Genomic DNA, 20699 nt, shown 5'->3' on the forward strand with positions numbered 1-20699 from the left:
GAACCTCCATATGCCATGGGGAAGCGGCCCTAGAAAAAGACAAAAAATAAATAAAATAATAGAAAACTTTGAGGTATCGTAAGAGTTACCAGAATGTGAGCAGAAGCAGGAAGTAAGCAGATATTGTTGAAAAAACGGTGCCAATAGACTTACTCCACGCAGTGTTGCCACAAACCTTCAATTTGTAAAAAACACATAATCTGCAAAGTAAAATAAAGTGAAGCACAATAAATCAAGGTATGCCAGTAGTACCAGTGTCCGTAGCAGCATTATTCACAACTAGCCAAAAGGTGGAGATAATACAAATGCCCATTAAAGACAAACGGAATTTTTTTCTTTTGGCTGTGCCCGTGACATGCGGAAGTTCCCGGGCCAAGGATTGAACCCATGCCACAACAGTGGCTAGAGCCACAAATGGATTTTTTTAATGTGGTATATACATACGTGGATTTCTTTTTTCTTTTTGGGTCCGCACCTGTGGCATATGGAAGTTCCCAGGCTAGGGGTCTAATTGGAGCTTCAGCTGCTGGCCTGCACCACAGCCAGAACAATGAAGAATTTAAGGTGTATCTGCAACCTGCACCACAGCTCACAGCAACGCCAGATTCTTAGCCCACTGAGCAATGTCAGGGATTGAACCCACACCCTCGTGGATACTAGTCAGGATTGTAACCCTCTGAGCCAGAACGGGAACTCCATGTACATGGAATATTATTTGGCCATTAAAAGGAATGAAGTTCCAATTCTCACTTCGGCATGAACCTTGAAGACATTACGCTAAGTGAAATAAATAAGCCAACACAAAAGGTCAGGTATTGTATGATTCCATTTATGTGCAGGACGTACTTAGAATAGTCAAATTCATAAAAACATAAAGTAGAATAATGGTTACCAGGGGCTGAGGGGAGTAGAGAATGGAGAGTTATTGTTTGATGGCTACGGAGTTTCTGTTTGGGATGATGAAACAGTTCTGTTGATGAGTGTACAATAGTGTGAATGCTTTTTTTGGTTTGTTTTATTTGGGGGGGAGGGGCATGCCCATGGTATGCAGAAGTTCCCAGGCCAGGGATTGAACCTGAGCCACAGCAGTGACAACACTGAATCCTTAACCGCTAGCCTCCAGGGAACTCCCTGTGAATGTTCTTAATGCCATGGCATTCATTGTACACCTAAAAATAATTAAAATGATAAATTTTATGTACATTTCATCAAAATAAAACCAATACCAAAAAACAGGGTTAATGTTTCTTTTACCTGTTTATAAGGTAATTGTGAAGGGGAAATAAGATCAGAATGTTTTGCAGGGGTCATTGGGTGTATCTTTTAAAGTGTAGAAAATATTTAAAAAGACTCATATAGGTCTTCGAATAGCTCTTCCTTCTGTATCCCTTTTTATGTTTTTTATCCAACCAGAATGATCTAAATAAACTAAAAGTCATTTTAAAATTTTGAACCTAGTAATATTTAACAATAGTTGTCTTAAATTGCTATGAAGTAGGTTGATCATTAAAATTAAGCTCAGAGTTCCCTGGTAGCCTAGTGCTTAAGGATCCAGTATTGTCACTGCTGTGGCTCAGGTTCATTCCCTGGCCCAGGAGCTTCTACATGCCATGGGTGCAGCCTAAATAAATCAATGAAGTTTAAAAAATATGTGAATAAAATTAAACTCAGAAATTTGTATTTTTGGGTTTATCTCTAAATTGATTTCAGATATGGTTTTGCTTTATTTAGTAACATAAAAATGAACACCTGGTAGCCTTTCATTCCAGTTCATAAATAATTTTATTTATTTATTTTTTGTCTTTTTGCCATTTCTAGGGCCTCTCCCTTGGCATATGGAGAGTCCCAGGCTAGGGATCTAATCAGAGCTATAGCTGCCAGCCTAAGCCAGAGCCACAGCAACCAGGTATCCAAGCCGCATCTGCGACCTACACCACAGCTCACGGCAACGCCGGATCCTTGACCCACCAAGTGAGGCCAGGGATCGAACCCGAAATCTCATGGTTCCTAGTTGGATTCGTTAACCACTGAGCCACGACAGGAACTCCCATAAATAATTTTTTTAATCTTACTAAACACAGGCTTAAAATTTTTTCAAGGAAATTTTGTTGTTGTCTTAATGAAAATACATTCTGTTATAATAAACACAAAATTTTGAGTGCCATTATATGGAAGGGATTTTAGTATGAGAGCGTCAATCTCATTTCTTAGGGAAGTCACATATGTAACAGTTCACCTTTTTTGTGGGCGTCATTACTTTGTTTAGAGTATAAAAAAATAATCAGTATAAAGTAAATATAATAAATTGCTAAGGAAGAGACCTATCTTACTCTTTTTGTTTTTCTTTTTTAAATTCCTATCTAGATTTGGAGATTGATATGTGGAAGAATAATTTGCCTCGATTTGAAAGATACTTTCTGCAGTAGTCTGCTTATTTATAATTTTAGGATATTTGAAAGAAGATATGGAAGCAGGAAATTTGCAGTAAGTTTTTACGTATTTTCCCTTTGCTATTTAGGTTGTAGAAAAAAAGTTGTTTTATTATTTTTAAGAAGTTTTATTTGGTTAAGCTTAGTGTTACTATTAACAATGATCTTTTTTTTTTTTTGGTCTTTTTAGGGCATATGGAAGTTCCCAGGCTAGGGGTTGAATCAGAGCTGTAGCCGCTGGCCTGAACCACAGCCACAGCAACACGGGATCCGAGCCGCATCTGTGACCTACACCATAGCTCACAGCAACGCCGGATGCTTAACCCACTGAGCAAGGCCAGGGATCAAACCCGTGTCCTCATGGCTACTAGTTGGGTTTGTTAACCACTGAACCACAACAGGAACTCCTAACAATTATCTTTTAATTACATGATCCTCAGGTTTGGAACATGAACATTACCTCAAGGAAATAATTAAATTTAAGTCACTAGTAAAATAAAATAATAGTGATGGTAATGATAATAGATAATAACATTAGTATAAATGGGCAGTAAAAATTTTAATTAAGGGTTTTTGGAGTTCCCGTCGTGGTTCAGCGGGTTGAGAACCCGATTAGTGTACTTGAAAATTCAGGTTTGATCCCTGGCCTTGCTCAGTGGGTTAAGGATCTGGTATTGCTTCAAGTTGCAGCGTAAGGTCGCAGACGAGGCTCCAGTCTGGCATTGCTGTGACTGTGGTGTAGGCTGGCAGCTGCAGCTTGGATTTGACCCCCTAGCCTGGGAACTTTCATATGCTGCAGCTGTGGCCCTAAAAAAAAAAAAAATCAGAGTTTTACTTCAATAAAATTCTGATCACTTATTTTGGCTAATGGTTCATGTGTTACTTACAAAAATAAGTCATGCTCTAAATATCTTTTCTTCAATGCACTTAGAAATTATGGAAGTTATTAATGTATTTAACCAATTTGGTTTTACTCCCTCATTTTGAAAAATATGTTCAGACTTCAAAAGTATAAGTGTGTATATACCTGAGCTGGTTCTAATTAAATAAAAGTTAGTTTATTTTTAGAAGACTCCTCTCTGTAATGTTCTTCCTGTTTTATTTTTAGTCCTTTTTGCTGGGCTCCTGGGTTCTGTCAGCCGTGGGTGACTTCATTCTCGTGGAAGCTGTGCAGTATTCCTTTGGTATCACTGCAGCCAGAAATTTGCCTTCTGGATTGTAAGTAGCTCTCAAAAGTTTAGGTCGGTTCCTAACTACTTAAATCTGCTGCAGAGCATTATTGTACATGAAAGTCAGTAAAATAATATTTACAACTTTTGAATATAGTAAAATTGATTTTATGTTTAAAAAAAATCTGGTATATACTTAACATTTTCTTTATGTTCTTGAAACAGAATCTGTTTTTACATCCACTTTTTCAACTTTCAAATCCCGTATTTTAGAGAATTTTTAATGAATTTTCTGTTCTGGTGTGAAAGATAAAATTGTGTTTTCATAGTGAAATTTTGTCTTTGTAACTTTGTGAACTAATTAAACACAAAAGTACAAAGTTTAATTGGATTAGATTAGGAAACAAAATTGATTTGTCTGAAGTTGTTTCTGAAGAATGATGCTTTTAAAAATGATACTGTTTATATGTTTCTACAAAAGATAAAAGAAAAGTGTTGCAGAGGTTAGAACTTTGTAGGCACCTGCAATGGGCAGCCTAACTCCCAGTGTCTGTGCTTTCACGTTGTGTTGGTCTTCTTTAAAAACAGAACCCCAAAAAACATGTTTTAGTTTATGATAACTGGTATCTAGGAACAGAGTTGCGAGTGCGTGTAAATGGCCTTAAATATCTGAATTAAATATCTGAGACTGTATTTAGGGATGAGACACTATGAAGAACAAATTTTACTTACGTGTACATGTTTACAAGTACATGTTTAAAATTCGTTGTGTGCAGGGAGTTCCCTGGTGATCTGGTGGTTAGGACTTAGCGTTTGTCACTGCTGTGGCCTAGGGTCAGTCCCTGGTCTGGGAACCAGGTTCCCACATCAAGCCGCTGCACGCTAAGGCAAAAAAAAAAAATTCTGTGTATACTAACGTCAGCCTTATTTTAATTTTCAGTATGTATTTTTTTGAGAACTATTAGACTGTTTAATGTATCTTAATTCAAAAATTCAGTTTGAATCTCTTTTTAAAAATAAGGGTAGTGATCGCATAGTTTTCACACTTATATTGTCAATATTAGTGGTTGTAGCTGCCCTTCATGAGATTTACTGAACTGTGACTGGCACGAGTGATCTTTAGCTGTCTTAATTGTATGTAATTCTGAATAATATTTTAGTGGACACCCTTAAAGTTCTGTGTGATAATTATCAAGCAGTTTTTGAGTTCTACAGGTTGTAATTGCCATTAGACTGAGAAGTTTGACTGTTTTGCTATTGTGGAAAACACTGTGGGTCATTAGGAATGAAGCAAAATCACAAATCATTGGTTTTCCCCAGACATTTCTTATTCAGGCCGATTCTTTTTTGTTCTTTATATGGCCTACTGAGTTTGTGGAAGGATCGTGTGTGTCTTGTGTATTTGTGTTAGAATAAATTTGGGGAACGAGGAGTAACATATCTTTTAATCCTTATTTACGTTGTCCCCTTGTGTGATAATTTTTCTCTGTTGCATATAGAGTCACGTGACAGGTATATCTCTGTATGAATGACATTTATTTCTTTATGGAATCTTAACTGGTACACATAACGAAGATTCAGTTTTGAAGTTGGTGGCAATGTTTTTAATAATTCTTGAAGCCAGACGGTATCTACCTATTTAAATCTTGGGTTGTAGCAAGAATTGGCAAATTTGAGTAAATTCTCAAGTTACAGGATTCCTGCTAAAGGACAATTGAATGTTAATTTAGACATCACCTGAGTGAGAATGTATTTTTCCTTCCTCTTAAATCACGAAACATTACAGTATGGCTTTTTTGAATCTTGAAGCATCCTCAAACATAGACTTCTTGGAACATAAATCTTTTCTTCAATAAATAAACTCTGCATTTTGTAAATATAAAATACATTGGCTGAAAAGAGTGTTTCCTCTTCTGAGTTTTATAATTTGCAGTGTTTTCCACATAACCTCTTGTTACCTTTCTCTTTCTCAGCCAACTTTATTCTCATTCCCTCCAGTTCTTCACTTCTCTCTCTCTCTTGCTTTTTTTTTAACCTCACTGGTATTAAAACTTCTCTTAGAAAGGTCACCATTAACCAAGTGATTGCTAAAGCCATTAATGGCTTATTTTCACGTGTCCTATTTGACCTTTCAGTAGCACATTCAATGCTTTTGACATTTTCTCAAGCTTACTCCTGGTGCTTTGTCTGGGCCATCTTGTCCACTCCCACGACTTCAGCCACCTTAGCATCTGTTGTTTGTCTCCCAGCTCTCCATTGCTAGTCCGTGTAATTTTTCTGATCTTTCTTTGGACATATTTCCTAAAGACTTCTAAGACTGAAAGAAAACTCATCATGTTCAGACACTCCTGTCTCTTCTGATCACCTCTTTTTAAAAAAAATTTTATTGGAGTATAGCTGATTTATAATGTGGTGTTAGTTTCAGGTGTACAGCAAAGTGATACGGTTATACCTGTACATCTGATGGCCCTTTTCTCTTTTCTCATCTCTTCCTCCTTCTGTACTCTTTAATTCAGTGGCACTTCCATCTACTCAGTCACCTAAGCTGAAAATAGTTCCCTTTTCTCATCATTGGAGTAGGGCACCAACTTGTATTCATTCAAAGCCCTATAAACCATCCCTTCAACCCACTTGCTTCATGCCTCCTGTCATTATCTCAGTCTTTTTTTTTTGTTGGGGGGGGGCATGCCTGTGGAATACAGAGGTTCCCAGGCCAGGGATCGAACCTGCGCCATAGCAGTGACAATGCTGGGTCCTTAACAGCTGGGCCACCCAGGAACTCCATGTGATTATCTCAGTCTTAACTAATCCTTTCTTGCCTAGTTTTTGCATTAATTCTCCAACTAGTCTTCCTATCCATCCAAAGCATTTTATGCAAGGTTTTTAGAAGTTATCTTTCTAAAATACAAGTTTGACCATCCTTTTCAAAACCTTTAAATCAACCTTTATTTTATTTATTTATTTATTTGTTTATTGTCTTTTTGCCTTTTCTAGGGCCACTTCCTGCGGCATATGGAGATTCCCAGGCTAGGGGTCTAATTGGAGCTGTAGCCGCCGGCCTACACCAGAGCCATAGCAACGCAGGATCCGAGCCGCGTCTGCAACCTACGCCACAGCTCACGGCAACGCTGGATCCTTAACCCACTGAGCAAGGCCAGGGATCGAACCCGCAACCTCATGGTTCCTAACCACTGCGCCAAGACGGGAACTCCTAAATTAGCCTTTAAATCTCCATTTTCTTCAGAATAGAAATCAACTCTTCTAGAATGTCATCAAGGCAGTGCAAATGCTAGAAGCTTTGCCATTACATAAACCAGATTTATCTGAGGGTCCAGCTCTGCCATGTACTACTTGTGGGTCTTCCTGAGCAAGTTACTTCTCTCAAGTTCCCTTTCCTGAGCTCAGTTTATAGATGACCTTCATATGTGACTTGAGGACTATACTCTGTACCTCACAGGGCAGTGGAGGGCATTAAATAAGCTCATCTGTGGAGACATCCTAGCAGTAGCAACCTCTCCAGGCATAAATTTTTTTTTTTCTTTCCTTTCAAAGCCCTGGTAACCTGACCCCAATCCAGTGTTTCAAGCCACTCCCCCATCTGTCTTCAGCTCTCTGAACATGCTGTGTGTTTGTATTCTCCTGCCTGCTTGGCTTTCTTTCTGCACCCTGTTGCCCTCTGGCAGGGTTAATTGTCCTTTTATGTATAGCCCAACACATTAAGATCCCTATTAGCATTTATAGCATCGTAGCATCATTATCATTAGAATGCTGAATAAAATTATTTTTAATTAATTGTTCTAGATTATCTAAAGTTTTTGTTTTTTGTCTTTTTAGGGCTGTGCCCACGTAGTACCCAGGCTAGGGGTCTAGTCAGAGCTCTAGCTGCTCGCCTACACCAGAGCCACAGCAATGTGGGATACGAGCTGTGTCTGCGACCTACATACACCACCGCTCAGGGCAACACCGGATCCTTAACCCACTGAGTGAGGCCAGGGATCAAACCTGCGTCCTTACGTACACTAGTCGGCTTCATTAACTGATGAGCCACGATGGGAACTCTTAAAGTTTTATCGTGAGAATCATGACATACATTTTCACTTTTTGGACTTTGTGTCAACAGAGTCTTTAGTTCTGTTTTGTGCTGTCAGATTCTTCTCATCAAGAAGAAGTCATTGCAAAGAACTCATCGTTTAATCACTTATGTAAGAGCAGATTAATCTGCACAGGGGAGAGCAGGCAAGTGACTGTTGTTACATATACCGTAAACCTACATATCAAATACGGGAGTAATTTCCCTTGTTTCTGAAATAAGAATTCATTTAATGATACTTACTAAAGTATCTTGCCACCTGACTAGTCAAGCTTAAAACTTCAAGAAGTTTTCTCTGGGAGTTCCTGTCGTGACTCGGTGGAAAGGAATCTGACGAGCATCCATGCGGATGCAGTTTTGATCCCTGGTCTCCCTCACTGGCCTTGCAGTGAGCCAAGGTGTAGATTGCAGACATGGCTTGGATCCCGCGTGGCTGTGGCTGTGGTGTAGGCCGGCAGCTGCACCTCTGATTCAGCCTCTAGCCTGGGAACCTCCATGTGCCATGGTTGCAGTCCTAAAAAAGATTAAAAAAAAAAAGTTTTCTCTGTGTTGAAGAGCTCCGTCCTACTACCGTCTTGACGACTCCTTTGCTATGTGTGGCTATGAGAACGTTTACTTGCTGTGAGCTTGTTTACTTTTTATTATTGAAAATTTGGTGGTTGACGTGAAAGGAGAACTGAGCTTGGTTTCTGATCCTGGGGCTTCAGCTGAGAAAGTACATAACCTCTTAGGACCTCATTTTCTTTATGTTTAAAGCGGAAGAATTGGATTGGAAGAGCATCTGAGGGATCCTCTAGTACTAAAATGCTGTTTGATGATTGGACTCCTTTGTGTTTATGTTTTTTTCAAGAATGTGAATTTGCCCAGGTTATAGAAATCTATTTATAGCCAATATGTTTATTTGATCCTTAAATGTGAAGAATAATACAGATGATCAGCAAAGAGGAAGTTATGGTTGACTATTTGTTGTCTTCCATAATATTTAGAATAATATGTTTACAGATTATAGTTTACTTCCTTTCCTTTTTTTTTTTTTTTTTTTTTTTGTCTTTTTGCTGTTTCTTGGGCCGCTCCCACGGCATATGGAGGTTCCCAGGCTGGGGTCTAATTGGAGCTGCAGCTGCCAGCCTACCCCAGAGCCACAGCAATGCGGGATCCGAGCCGCGTCTGCGACCTACACCACAGCTCACAGCAATGCCAGATCCTTAACCCACTGAGCAAGGCCAGGGATCGAACCCCCCAACCTCCTGTTCCTAGTCGGATTCGTTAACCACTGCGCCACGATGGGAACTCCTTCCTTTCCATTTTAAATGGAGAAATTACTTCATTAGGGGAAATTAAATGACAAGGCCAGGAGAAGAATTCAAGGTCCCTCCCTAGTACTATTTATACTGTGACATATGGCCTGGAAAAAAATCAGACTCTTCTGTAATATGATGTTTAATCACATAAGAAGAGCAAACTCCTTAGATTGGAGGAAGCTGTTTCACCCTAGAGTAGAAACCCCATGTCATAGGAATGAACTTGGACTATTGGGCAGAAATTGGATCTCTGGTTTGGTTCCCCTCACTGGTCTTAAGTAGAGTGTGGTGCGTTCTGGGCTCTCTGTAATAGTTGGTGATGACTATAGTCTGTTTCCAAAGGAAAATGAATTCAGAGTAGGGGGTGGCTGATGGCCATGGCCTTTACGGGCACCCTCAGGTGCTGGCTCCTGCAAATTTTGTCCTGCTGCAGATGTTGAGTTGAAAATAATTGTTAGTGTAGGGATCCTGGAAGTTTGGTGTTTAGAACACAAAATACTGTATTTAGACCACCAATTCTGCATGTAAGTTAAACAAGAGGAGCTACATCTAGTTAGAAAGTATTTCAGACAGTAGCGCAAGGAGTTTTTTTATGTGGGCTAAAGATCTGGCACTGTCACTGCGATGACTCAGGTCCTGCTGTGACATGGGTTTGATTCCTGGCCCAGCAAGTTACATATGCTGTGGGTGTGGCCAAAAAACCACATAAACCAAAAATCAGCAGCTCCATTATTTTGCCTCCTGGCTTGGTTGACATCATGATTCGCACATAGAATTAAATCCAAGAAGTCAGGTCAACCGTGTATTTAGATAAGGCTTGAGTATGAAAGACAAATTGGATGTTTTGCTCCCCAATACTTCTTGAACACAGTTTATACTACTTTTAAAAATAAAAATAATGAATTTATTAGAATACTTAAGTATATTGAATTATGCTGCCACAATAATAAGACTCTACAAAGAAGAGTTTAAAGTTTTTAATTTTTTTCCTCCAGGGGAGAAGGGACTCGATAACATCATACAAATATCCATTGACCCTAAGATAGTAAAGTGAACGTAAAGAGATGGGAGACAAAAAACGACCATTCATAACATTTCGCTGTTTATGTTGCTCAGTGACCGCAAGCTACCGGAGCGGAAGCTCTTTCTGCGCACGCTCCGAAGGTAGTTGCGGTACAGCATGACGCTGATGACTCGAGCCTGGAACTGCTTTGAAACAATGTAGTAGAGGATCACATCCAGACAGGTGCTGAGGTTCATGAGGAAGGTGGTGAAGGCACCCCAGGGGTTGTAGCTGTTCTCGTCCCCTCCCAGCATCAGGAAAGCAAAGCAGACGTGGAAAGGCATGAAGCAGACGAGCACCTGCACCATGAGTGTGATGATGATGCGTATAGACTTCTCCTTGACTTTGGGCTTCAGCTTAGACGTCTTGCCGTGGAGGAGACTGTGAATGATGACTAAGTAGCACCCAATCATGATGAATAGCGGAATCAAGAAAAAAAATATCAGTCGAGTGAAGTTCAGCACGTTTATAGCTTTTAAGTGGATGATGTCAGAAATCTTGAGGCAGGTGGCGGGAGTGGAGGCTCTGTCTGGGTCATCGTATAGCAGTAGGAGTGGGGTGGTGGTCGTCAGGGTCATTATCCAGACACCCACGCACGCTAGCACGGCCTTGCACGTGTTTTTAAGTTCCTTGGCGTACTTGGGCTGTACAATGGCCATGTATCTGTCAGCACTGATGAAAGCTAAAAGCCATAGCGCAATACTTGGATAAAAGACCGTGAGAGCTGCAAGAATCTGGCAGAAGTTCGCTCCAAAGGGCCATTCACCTTTTGCATAATAAAACATTCGGAAGGGTAAGGTCAATATAAATATTAAGTCCAGTAACGCCACATTCATCATATAGATGGTTACAGTGGTTCTCTTCTTGGTGGTACAGCTGAAAACCCATAGTGCAGTGACATTAACAAATAATCCGATTATGAAGATACAGCTGTAGAAGACAAGGGCTGCGATTTTGTATTCGTCGGGATGTGAGTTGTCAGAAGGGCCAGGGTGAGTTTGGTTGTGAGGGGTGGTCATCTTATAGTTTGTTGGTAGGCATGACACTTAGAAACTGTAAAATAGTTAAGAACAGGAGGAATAAAAGCCTGTGTTGAAAAATAAATGCTGAACATTCTCACATTCCACTGGGCATGTCAGTGGATTTTAATTTTGAGACATTTCATGTCATGAGTCAACGTATGTGTCTTGGTATTTAAGAAACACACTCCCTAGGTATTATTACTAGTAGGTACTAATCTATTAAGTGGCCTGTTGTGTCATAAGGCTGGCAAATTTATTCCTTTTCTCTCTTCCTGCCTACCTCCCTCTCTCCCCTAAAGAATAACCTTTTCTTTATGATATTTTTCCCCCAAAGTGTGGAATTGGGTAGCAGTTGTTCCTGTAATAGCTATCCTTTGATTGGGACTAACTGGGGAAAGGCCATGCTGAATTTTGAATCTTACAAAGTAGTTTTGCCACTTTTTATCATCTTCCTTCTCTTTAAATATTTGGTAACCCAGATTAGTAATGTTCAAGTAATGAATTTTTACTCATTAAATATAGTTTTAACATAAAATATGTATTAGAAACTAATAAAGGAACCATATAACTGATTGATTGCTGATTATTCACAGTAAACTCATTTGAAAGCAGCAACGTTTCCTTTTTACTGCTTTATCCCCACTGCCTGGTGAGTACATAGTAGATACTCAATGAGTGATATTTGCTGAACTGATGGATGAGTGAAGGAGGGAAGCTTTGGCAGAGTGATCCACAGCAGCGATTCTGGTTTGTCCATGAAGACCTGCTTACTTGGCCACTAAACCTGTTTTTTTCAAGGGGTAAACACTTCTTCATAGTATTATGTACTCTCTCAACTATCATTGGTTTAGAAATAGCCATGTTTTGTGCCAAGGTCTCCACATCAAGAACTTGACTCTCAAAACAATACATGGGCTACTTTTTCATACACAGTTGGGAGCGCCAGTGCTGTCTTCCAGATGGTGTTTTCCAGTGTCCTGGAAGCAGATTTCACTGCTGCAATAGTGTGCAGAAAGCACCGCCTCGGGAATAAGACATTACTGCGCGCACACACACATACACATTACTTTCATGCCTTCATTCTGCCTAGATGCAGAAGCGTACATATTATTTGTCAAATTTAATTTTTAAAAAGGACTATCAAAGACAAGTAGTTATTAAGTCAGTCGTTGACTTTATGTGTTTGCAGAAATTAATTCCCACCCCCACGTGTCCATTTCCAATGGAAAGGAATCCGGTTGTGATTGTAAATATCATTAACCCCCCTCAGCGTGAAACTTGCATTACTCAGAATGCAATGCCAGCAACGGTGGTTTTAAAAATAGACTCGCTACAAAGAGATGGAACCTTGAGGCAACCTCGTTGAAATATGGAGGTGTTAAGAAAAGTTTCCTTCAAAAATGTCACTTTGCAGAATGGTCTCTCTCTGTCTCTCTCTCTTTCAGCCTGAATCTCTCTTTAGTGAAAACTGTGGGCGGAGATTAGCCATCTGGTCAGTGGCATCATGGGCTGTTGGTAATTTAGAATTAACTCGAGCAACTGCTGTGGATAAACGCAAGATAAAAATTTGTTTTCTTCTCCCTCCCTCCCTCTTTCCTTTCCTTCCTACCTTCCTGACTGTGGTGAATTTGCCAAATATTTAGGGTTAAGTATGATTTTGGAGTAGAATTCTATATATTTAAAAGCATGTATTAATTAAAATTTCCAAATATTGGTGTGAGTAGAATATTAATTGCTATCAAATGAGAAAAATATTACATAGAAAAATTACATCTCCAGTATCACACAACGGAAAATAAATTTAGAGACTTGACTCTTTAACTTTCAGTGAAATTTTAAATAGTAGCAATGGTAATGTAAATGACATTTGAGTCCTTTTTCCTCTTTTAATGTTGTATCAGAACTCCCTCCACCCATTCTAATCTCCAGATTTTGTCGCAGAAATTCCTTACTTACGAATCATTTTTAAATAAATCTTTTCTCCTCATTGGGCTCAAATTACTTTTTTGTCACCAACAGTCATGTTTATTTGCTTAGGGTTGAAAAAAATATTTGTGATGCATGTGTTCTAAAGGCATTACCAATGCAAGTTGTACTCAGAGCACATAAATTTTTGGATAAATTGAAGCAATTGACTGTTAAGCCAGCATTTTAAAAGCTTTAGATTCCATGATTAGCTATAGCCTTCTCTTAAAAGCCTTTAAGTACGTTTTGTGAAACAATGTAATTGAAACCAAGTGACAAAGACTCCCAGAGATGTTGAGGGTTTTTCATACCGGCATTTTCTTTATGTTGAAAAAGATTACATTTACTATTAATGTAAAACAGGGTTGAAAATAAATGAAAAATATCAGTAATGCAGGAAGACGACAGTATGACCCATTTGAAGATCCTTCACCAACATACTTTGGTAACGTATTAAAATAAAACAAGTGTTTCGAGATTTAGTAAGTACAGCATTACTTCTGATAATCTGCGATGAAGTTAATGAAATGTTACTCACCTCCTGTCCATCAAAAGGCTGTGTTAGGAAGGTTTTTCAGTACACCCAGCTCTGTAAAAGAGACGTCTTTGAGTCGCTTGTGTCAAAATAGCTTTCTAGAAATGGTGTATTTAAGAAATGCTATATTTCTTTTGTTTTAGGATCTTCTGTTGCTTTAAAAAGTTGTTTCAAATATAATACTCGGTAGGAGTTGGTACTTGTTCAGCTGTAATTGCTGCTTTGTCTCTTTCAGGAAGTACTCTGTGAAATAAGGCTTTTCAGCTTATGACTTTACCCTGGATGTGGTTTTTCTCTTTCACAAATGATTTGTTTATGAAGTCATGCATAGCATAAGCTCCCTTTGACATGATGGCTTATATTTAAGAGGATCATACAAAAAGGGAGAAATGTCTTCAATTTGTTTTCCTTTGGTGCTTAAAGTCTGCATCATCTGTTGAAAGAGAATGAGATTTGATGTTGACTAGGATGGAATTGTAGTATAACTTCTTCACTTTCTAAGCTGTATGACTTTGTCTAATCACTTAAGCGCTCTGAGCCTTTGTTCCTATGTAGTTCCTATAGAGCTAAAATTGAGATAATACCCATCTGATAGGATTATGAGAACATTAAACCAGAAAAAACCAAGTGCTAGCCTGGCACTTAGTAGGTAACCCCCGCCCAGACAGTTAACCCTTTACTATAAAATTCTTAGAATCATGGAACACTTTTTACTGCCAAAACCCTTCTTTTTTTCTTTTTCTTTCTTTACAGCTGCACCTGTGTCTAGGGATCTGTGCCACAGCCACGGCAACACCGGATTCGAGATGCATCTGTGACTTTACGCTGCAGCTTGTTGCAAATGCCAGATCCTTAACCCACTGAGTGAGGCTGGGAATTGAACCCACATCCTCCCGGACTTACTGTGTCGGGTTCTTAACCCGCTGAGCCACAAAGGGAACTCCAAAACTGTTTCTAAATGGTTACATTTGTAGGATCCAATTATTTGTTTGCTTCTGCTCTGCATGTGCATTTATCTCCTTTAGTTCACTTTGCTTTTTTTAAGTCCCCTGTGCTTCAGATCCCTTTTCTGTCACAGGAAGTCTAGTAGTAATTCCTTTTGTGTAAGTGTCCCTACACATTGCTAAGAAAGGACTCTGAAAGTCTTCAGTGGAGTAATTTACATATTGGGAGTGTTTTAACCTAAGAAGGAAATGAAACCAGTGAAAAAGGAAGTGAGAAACCCAGTCATCGCTTGCCTAATAATTTACTTTTTCTTAAAAAAAAATTATGATTTCATTTGCGTGTTCTAAAATTTTAATTATCTTTATATTTGATTTTGTGTGGTTTGTCAACTTGTAAAATGTACATGAACTTAACTGGTTTTTTAATTTAAAAGTTTGAGAGCGCGTGCTCTTTTTCTTCCTCAGATAAAACCGTAGTAAGTTTGTGACTTAGACAAGTTAAGTATGTATGTGTCTAACTGGGTTGCTTTGCTGTATAGCAGAAACTGACACAGCATTATAAGTCAAGTATAATAAATTTTTTTTTAATTTTTTAAAAAAAGGAAAGAAAAATTAAGTCCTTTCCTGTGGTGATTAGAGTACTTTTGATTGTGACAATGCCAGAATAATAGGTTTTAGAAGCTTGGGCAGCCACCAGTGCAACCATTTCTTGTGTAGATGAGGATTCCAGGCAGAGAGGGCCGCTGATGGGTGACTTCCTGAGGATGCCAGACAGCAGGCCCCGCCTCCTCAGGTGCCAGTCCAGTGCCCGCCCCTGCCTGCCCCAGCTGCCACGGTGACTTCCGGTAAGGGGACTACATTGATTTTTTTCACGGGACCTGGTTTGCTCCTTGCTGAATTACATTAATCGATTTTTTGTTCGTAGAGTTTTGTTTCACATGTAGGATAGGAGTTTGATTTTTCCCTTGGAGATTGGGACCTCTTATGTACAGATCCCATCTCTTCATTACTTTAATTTTTCTTTCTTTGTAAAACTAGGCTGTTTGAATTTTTTTTTTTAAACACTAGAATGAATAGTTTCTTGATGACAGCAGACTTGTAAGGCTGATTGGTAGTATTCAGAACCATCAGACTAATGGTTTGCTGATGGTGTGTAGTCCTCAGTAATTATACGCAGTTGTCTGTAAGTAATTGCTGTCAAACCAGTTATGACTGCATTTATGCATCCATCATTTTCAGGATTGTTGGTAACCTGGGCATATGTTCCCCAGATGACCTTGCCTCCTTGTGTCACGAGGCCCAGCTTGCTCATGCTCACCTCAACGACAGTACCTTTGGTGATAACCCCCAGAGTTGTATTCGGTGGCGAAGAGGGATTCTTCTTTACACCAAGTACTGGCAGGCAAAAGGCGGCTTTCCGGGTGTGTTGCATGGGCCTCCTTGAGACGTGAGCCCGTTGGCCTAATGAGTCTTTCACATTGGGTGGTTTTTGAGTAAAGCGTCTCCAGCAAAGCACACCTCAGTGACCATCCTCTTCGAGGCTGTCGTCTTTCTTTCTCCTTCCCGTTCGAATAACTTTGAATACTTCTCTTTCTCCCTGGGCACAAACGTTGGGCCAAGGGACTTCCCATTTTCCTGCTTTCTCTTTTCGGTTTTGTTTAACCATATTAGAAAGCACTCTAGCCTGAGACTGTCCCTCTCTGTCCAGTAGACATGCAGGGACTTCGCCTTGTGGAGTCTTCTCCTCATCCTGCTGTTTGGTGTTTCTCTTTTCAAGCATCTTCATAGTTCTCCTCATCTCTCTTTTCTCAGCATGGCGCTGTTTATGGTGGAGCTTAGCTTTCAGACCAGTCATCTTTTTTTGCCTTCATTGACCGGTCACAAACCTCTCTCGGCCTTCCTTCTTCTCTCTTTTCTCGTGGTCATCCAGACGGTATCCATCGCGCTTACGGTGTAACCCAAGATGCTCGTTTTGTGGCATGGTGACAGCCGCCGAGCCACCCGGCACAGCCGCGGGCACGAGAAGAAGCTCTTAATTTTCAGGTCTCAGAGATTCATGATCCGAGTCCACGCCGCCCTCAACAGAAAAGGCCATTGCCTTAATTTCATAGAGCCTGTAACCAGTCTTCTGAAATCAAGTGCCGCTTAGTGTTCCCTGTGCTGCTCAAGTAGACAGAGTGATGGCGTCTGTCTTACTAAGTCTCGTAAAGACTCACCAGTGCCCCTTGTCTCACTCAGAGAGAAGCAGCCAGGGGCCCAGTTTAGGGCGGTGCCAGCCTCCTCTGCATGTTAGCCACACGGGGACTTTTACTCCCGGCCGCTGTCCCACCAGCCCGTCACATCCCTTCCCACCCATTCCTTCCCACCGCATTCCCATCCCTTGGCTTGACCGGCTACTTTTTAAAGTTTTAGTTTAAATGAAGTTTTTCCTGACCTCTGAAGCGAGTTGGTTCTGCAGCCCTGTAAGGTTTCTTAGCCCTGTCGTGGCCCGTGTTTGTAGTCTCATTGTGTATTTGCTTGCCTTGCATCCGCCACTGCACTGAGGTCCTTGGGCGTTTGTGTGCGGTGCATGAGTACATCAGGCCTTGAGTCGACCCTGGAAATTGAGTGAATACTGAAAGAAGGTGAGGACATGGAGGGTGGAGGGCGTTGTGGCAGTGGAGCCCAGTGTCGGCATCAGGGCCACTGTGACCTGCCAGTCAAGGCAGACAGGACACAAGGGCCCGCCCAGCAGTGACCCCTCCTCCTCTCCATGACGCTGCAGCACCCGGCACTGCTGTGTTCCTGGCTTGTCCCGGGAATTTTATGTTGGAAAAGAATTTCAGTTAAAAAAAATTCCTCCCAGGCATTTGGCAGCAGGTCAGTAAACAGTGGATCAAGAATTAAACTTTTATAGTTTGCTTCTTTAATACTTGAACCTCATGGATTTGCTTACTCAAATAGGAGAACTTGCCGTATTCGGGGACCATTCATGCAGCTTTAAATTTCCTCACTTATTTTGGAATATGGTGGAAACATTTTCCACCTTGCAAAAGAGGGATTTCACAGCTTTCCCTTCACTTTGAGAAATCCTCTGTGTGAGCTCCATTTTTGAATTCTGTTAAGATGTTAAAAGCCCTAAGTCAATTTTTATTTTAGCACTCAAGCCCAGTTTTAGGGTGAATATAATTTAGTTACTCCAGTTTTATAATTATTAGAAAGGATGTAGGTAATAGACCCACACAGTAACTCCCATTGTAAAAAGATGCTCTTAGAGCAGAGATTTGTCTCTGCCCCAGATAAATTGTATTTCTCCTTCTTCACACATTTCTCCCTGCCCGGCTGATCCTGTGACGAGAGGACCAGGCAGGTCCTGTTTATGTGTCCTGGCGCTGGTGACCATCAGCACACACGCCCACAGCGGCTGGGCGGCAGCCAGTCCCTGGAAGGAAGAGGTGGTGAGGTTGCGGGAGCCCGAACTAGGCCGAGAGTCAGCATTTGGCCCTGATGGCCTCTGCCTTTGATGTGGGAGCTTTGGTCCCCACCTCTTTCTTTTTTCAAACTCGCACCTAAACTGCCTGCTCTTTATTTTTAGGGCGCAGTCATGTTGAATAGTGATTTCTGGATAAAGAAGATTGAGATACTGTTTGTCTAAATCTGTTTTTTTTTTTTAAAGTGACAACTTACAGCTATAATCTTAGAGCCAAATGAGTATGAAGCTCCTTTCCACTTGTTTTCCTGAATTGTGTTATAAGTTCGGCATTTGCCACATTCCTGTTCCTTGACAGTTTTTGTGCAGTTTCACGATTTTACAGACAAATAGACAATCAGACGATTACTTACCTTGCAGCAAACACGTTGAACGCTGGTAATCAAAGCAGTAGATAATTCTAGTTAAAACAGATCTAAATTGACAGTGAGAGTAGTTTCCTAGAGACCTGAGGATTCTCTCACTGAGAGGATCTTAGGAGAAGGCTGCCACGTGGCAGCAAAATCAGTCCTGGGCCCACTGAAATCGTACAGGATGCCAGGCCAAGAGTTTGCAGGGTCATGTTTCACTTACTGACTGGAGGTCCACTCGGGGTCCCCAGGGCACTGATGGAGCAGAACTCTGGTTTTACTGTGATGTACGCAGCCGCCCCCTGCAGATTCTGGGCTCACAGTTAAAGAGACAATACATAGAGAGATGCGTTTATAGGGCAAAATGTCTGGTAATATGCTGAAGGAGCCGTTTAGAAGAACAGAGTCCGGGCTTGGGAATGAAATGAGAGGTGTGTTTTGAGGTACTTAAACCCAAACTTGTGTTCTAATGTGTGCAATGGAGGGTTTTAGTGTACAAGCATCTGTGTACTAACAAGTACTTACATGTCTGTAAGGTTGAAGGTCTAAAGAGAGTTACTTGGGATTTTTTGTTATCTCTGCCTTTACTCCTAGCTGCATTATCAGAGGTGAGTAAGCATCAGGCAGAGGTCTGAGTGCTTTACACACGTCCCTGAATTTCATCTTCGTGCCCACATCAGAGTACGTTAAGGATACAGCGGTGGTGTGGATGGTGTGACCCAGAGATATTTGCTCATGACTGCGAGATTGTGTTGTGCTCTTTCTATGTTGTGGTACCATGGTATTTCTTTTAGTGCATTTTGTTGAAGTTGGTCCTTCTTAACAGAGAATGATCAGAATGGCAATGTGATCTGTAGCAAAAAACCAACCAAACAAACAAAAAAAGCAAAACACCTCCTGAGAGAGTAGACCGTCCTGTCCTTTCCCTGTTTCTCCCTCATGAGCGGATGCTCCCAAGGAAAGGCACGGCGGCAGCTTCCGTCAGCCTGTAAACTTAATTTTGGAAGGAAGATCTCTGCCAGTCAGTGGGTCAAGACTTTTTAAGCACCCCCAAAACGGTATCTCCAAATGGCCGGTAAACCTGTACGAATGCTCAACCACAGAAGTAATCAGGGAAACGAGAATTGAAACCTTAAGGTGTTACTCCCTGGTCACCAACACGGGTGCAAAGAAAAAGACCGACAAGGTGAAGTGTTGGCGAGGGCCAAGGGCACCTGGGAGCTCTCGTGCAGTGCCGGCGGGGGCTTAAGTTTGAAAACAGTTGGATATTAAGAACTGACGTGAAGACACACACACCTCCTCAGATTCCACTCCTAGGCAGACATAGGTAAGAATATGCACAGCGGCGTTATTTCTCATCGGACCAAATTAAGAACAGCCCACGTGTTCAGTAGGTGTAGAGTGGATAAATCAGTTGTGTAAACAAACATTGGGTGCTCTTCATAATCAACACGAATCACGTAGAAGGCACACGTAACAGTGTGGGCGAATCTCCTGTGTACGGTATTCGGTGAAAAAAGCCAGACACCAAGGCATTCATAATGTACACTCCACGTGTGTGACTTTCAGAAGGCAGACCAAATGAGATAAAATGTTTCGGGATTCAGGCGCAGGCGATAAAGCATGTCATACGGAGGGAGCATGTCATACGGAGCAAGGAGGGCGCACGGGGGCGCTTCCAGGATGCTGGCAGGTTCTGTGTGTCGACCTGAGTGCTAATTGCTGTAGGGTTTGTTCGGCGATAATTCATTAAGCGTCTGTTTTTGTTTTGTCCTCCTCTAAAGGTCTCAGTAGAAAACAGATGGCACCCTGAAACTGGAATAATTCAAGGAGGGCTTATTTATAAAGGTCTAATGACAGAAGTGGAACCTGATGACAAAAGGGGAACCTTTGGCAGGGCTCTTGCCTTGTTGTGCCAGCGCCCTCATGCCCAGAGAGCTCAGGCCAGGGAGAGGTTCCTAGAACCTGGAGAGGCGCCCTGCTGAGTCAGCTGCCTTGGGGACAGCAGTGACTTTCTGTTGAGGGTTGCTCGGCCTGAAGGAACTTGCAGGAAGGAACCAGGGGAATACGTACCCCGGCCCCAGGTTCCTCCTCACCTAAAGGTCCGCCCAGGCGCCTCTTATTAGCAGAACTCAGCAGAACCCCCAGGGCCCTGGAGCCTTTGGGTGGGACCCGTACCTCAGCCTCTGGAACCGAACAGGGCCAGCGAGCGAGGAGGAGCAAGCGGATTTTCCACCTGCGCTTTTCTGTCTGTGTCACAGCTCATGTCACAGCTCAGGCTTTGAGTGGCGCAGACCTGGGTTTGAGCGTATCTGCTTCTTCTGAGCTGTTTCTGTGAGTAAATCTTTTTAAACACCTTGAG

General features: G+C 41.3%; 2 protein-coding genes and 1 pseudogene across 4 annotated transcripts in view; 1 reads left to right on the top strand and 2 right to left on the bottom strand.

Moving 5' to 3' along the window:
- UBAC2 (UBA domain containing 2) overlaps nucleotides 1-20699 on the top strand; it is a 174937-nt gene that overhangs the window by 32616 nt on the left and 121622 nt on the right. For all 3 annotated transcript variants that reach the window (XR_002336734.1, XM_021065851.1, XM_021065852.1), the window contains 2 exons: nucleotides 2365-2484; nucleotides 3538-3647. Coding sequence is in view for 2 of the 3 variants with exons in the window: in XM_021065851.1 (XP_020921510.1) it covers nucleotides 2365-2484; nucleotides 3538-3647 (230 nt within the window). In the remaining variant the exon portion in view is untranslated. The remainder of the gene's footprint in view (nucleotides 1-2364; nucleotides 2485-3537; nucleotides 3648-20699) is intronic.
- GPR18 (G protein-coupled receptor 18) lies at nucleotides 9952-14172 on the bottom strand. The gene is made up of 2 exons (XM_003131059.4): nucleotides 13578-14172; nucleotides 9952-11105 (listed from the first exon to the last, which is right to left on the bottom strand). Exon 2 carries the CDS (start codon nucleotides 11069-11071, stop codon nucleotides 10076-10078), a length of 996 nt encoding a protein of 331 aa, XP_003131107.1. The 5' UTR covers nucleotides 11072-11105; nucleotides 13578-14172; the 3' UTR covers nucleotides 9952-10075.
- On the bottom strand, nucleotides 15651-16642 carry LOC102161879 (annotated as a pseudogene).

This window comes from Sus scrofa, chromosome 11 (genome assembly GCF_000003025.6).
Source record: "Sus scrofa isolate TJ Tabasco breed Duroc chromosome 11, Sscrofa11.1, whole genome shotgun sequence".
NCBI lineage: Eukaryota > Metazoa > Chordata > Mammalia > Artiodactyla > Suidae > Sus > Sus scrofa.

Excerpts from the sequence above, each read along its gene's own strand:
- GPR18 (XM_003131059.4), bottom strand. The coding sequence starts at position 11,071 with ATGACCACCCCTCACAACCAAACTCACCCTGGCCCTTCTGACAACTCA.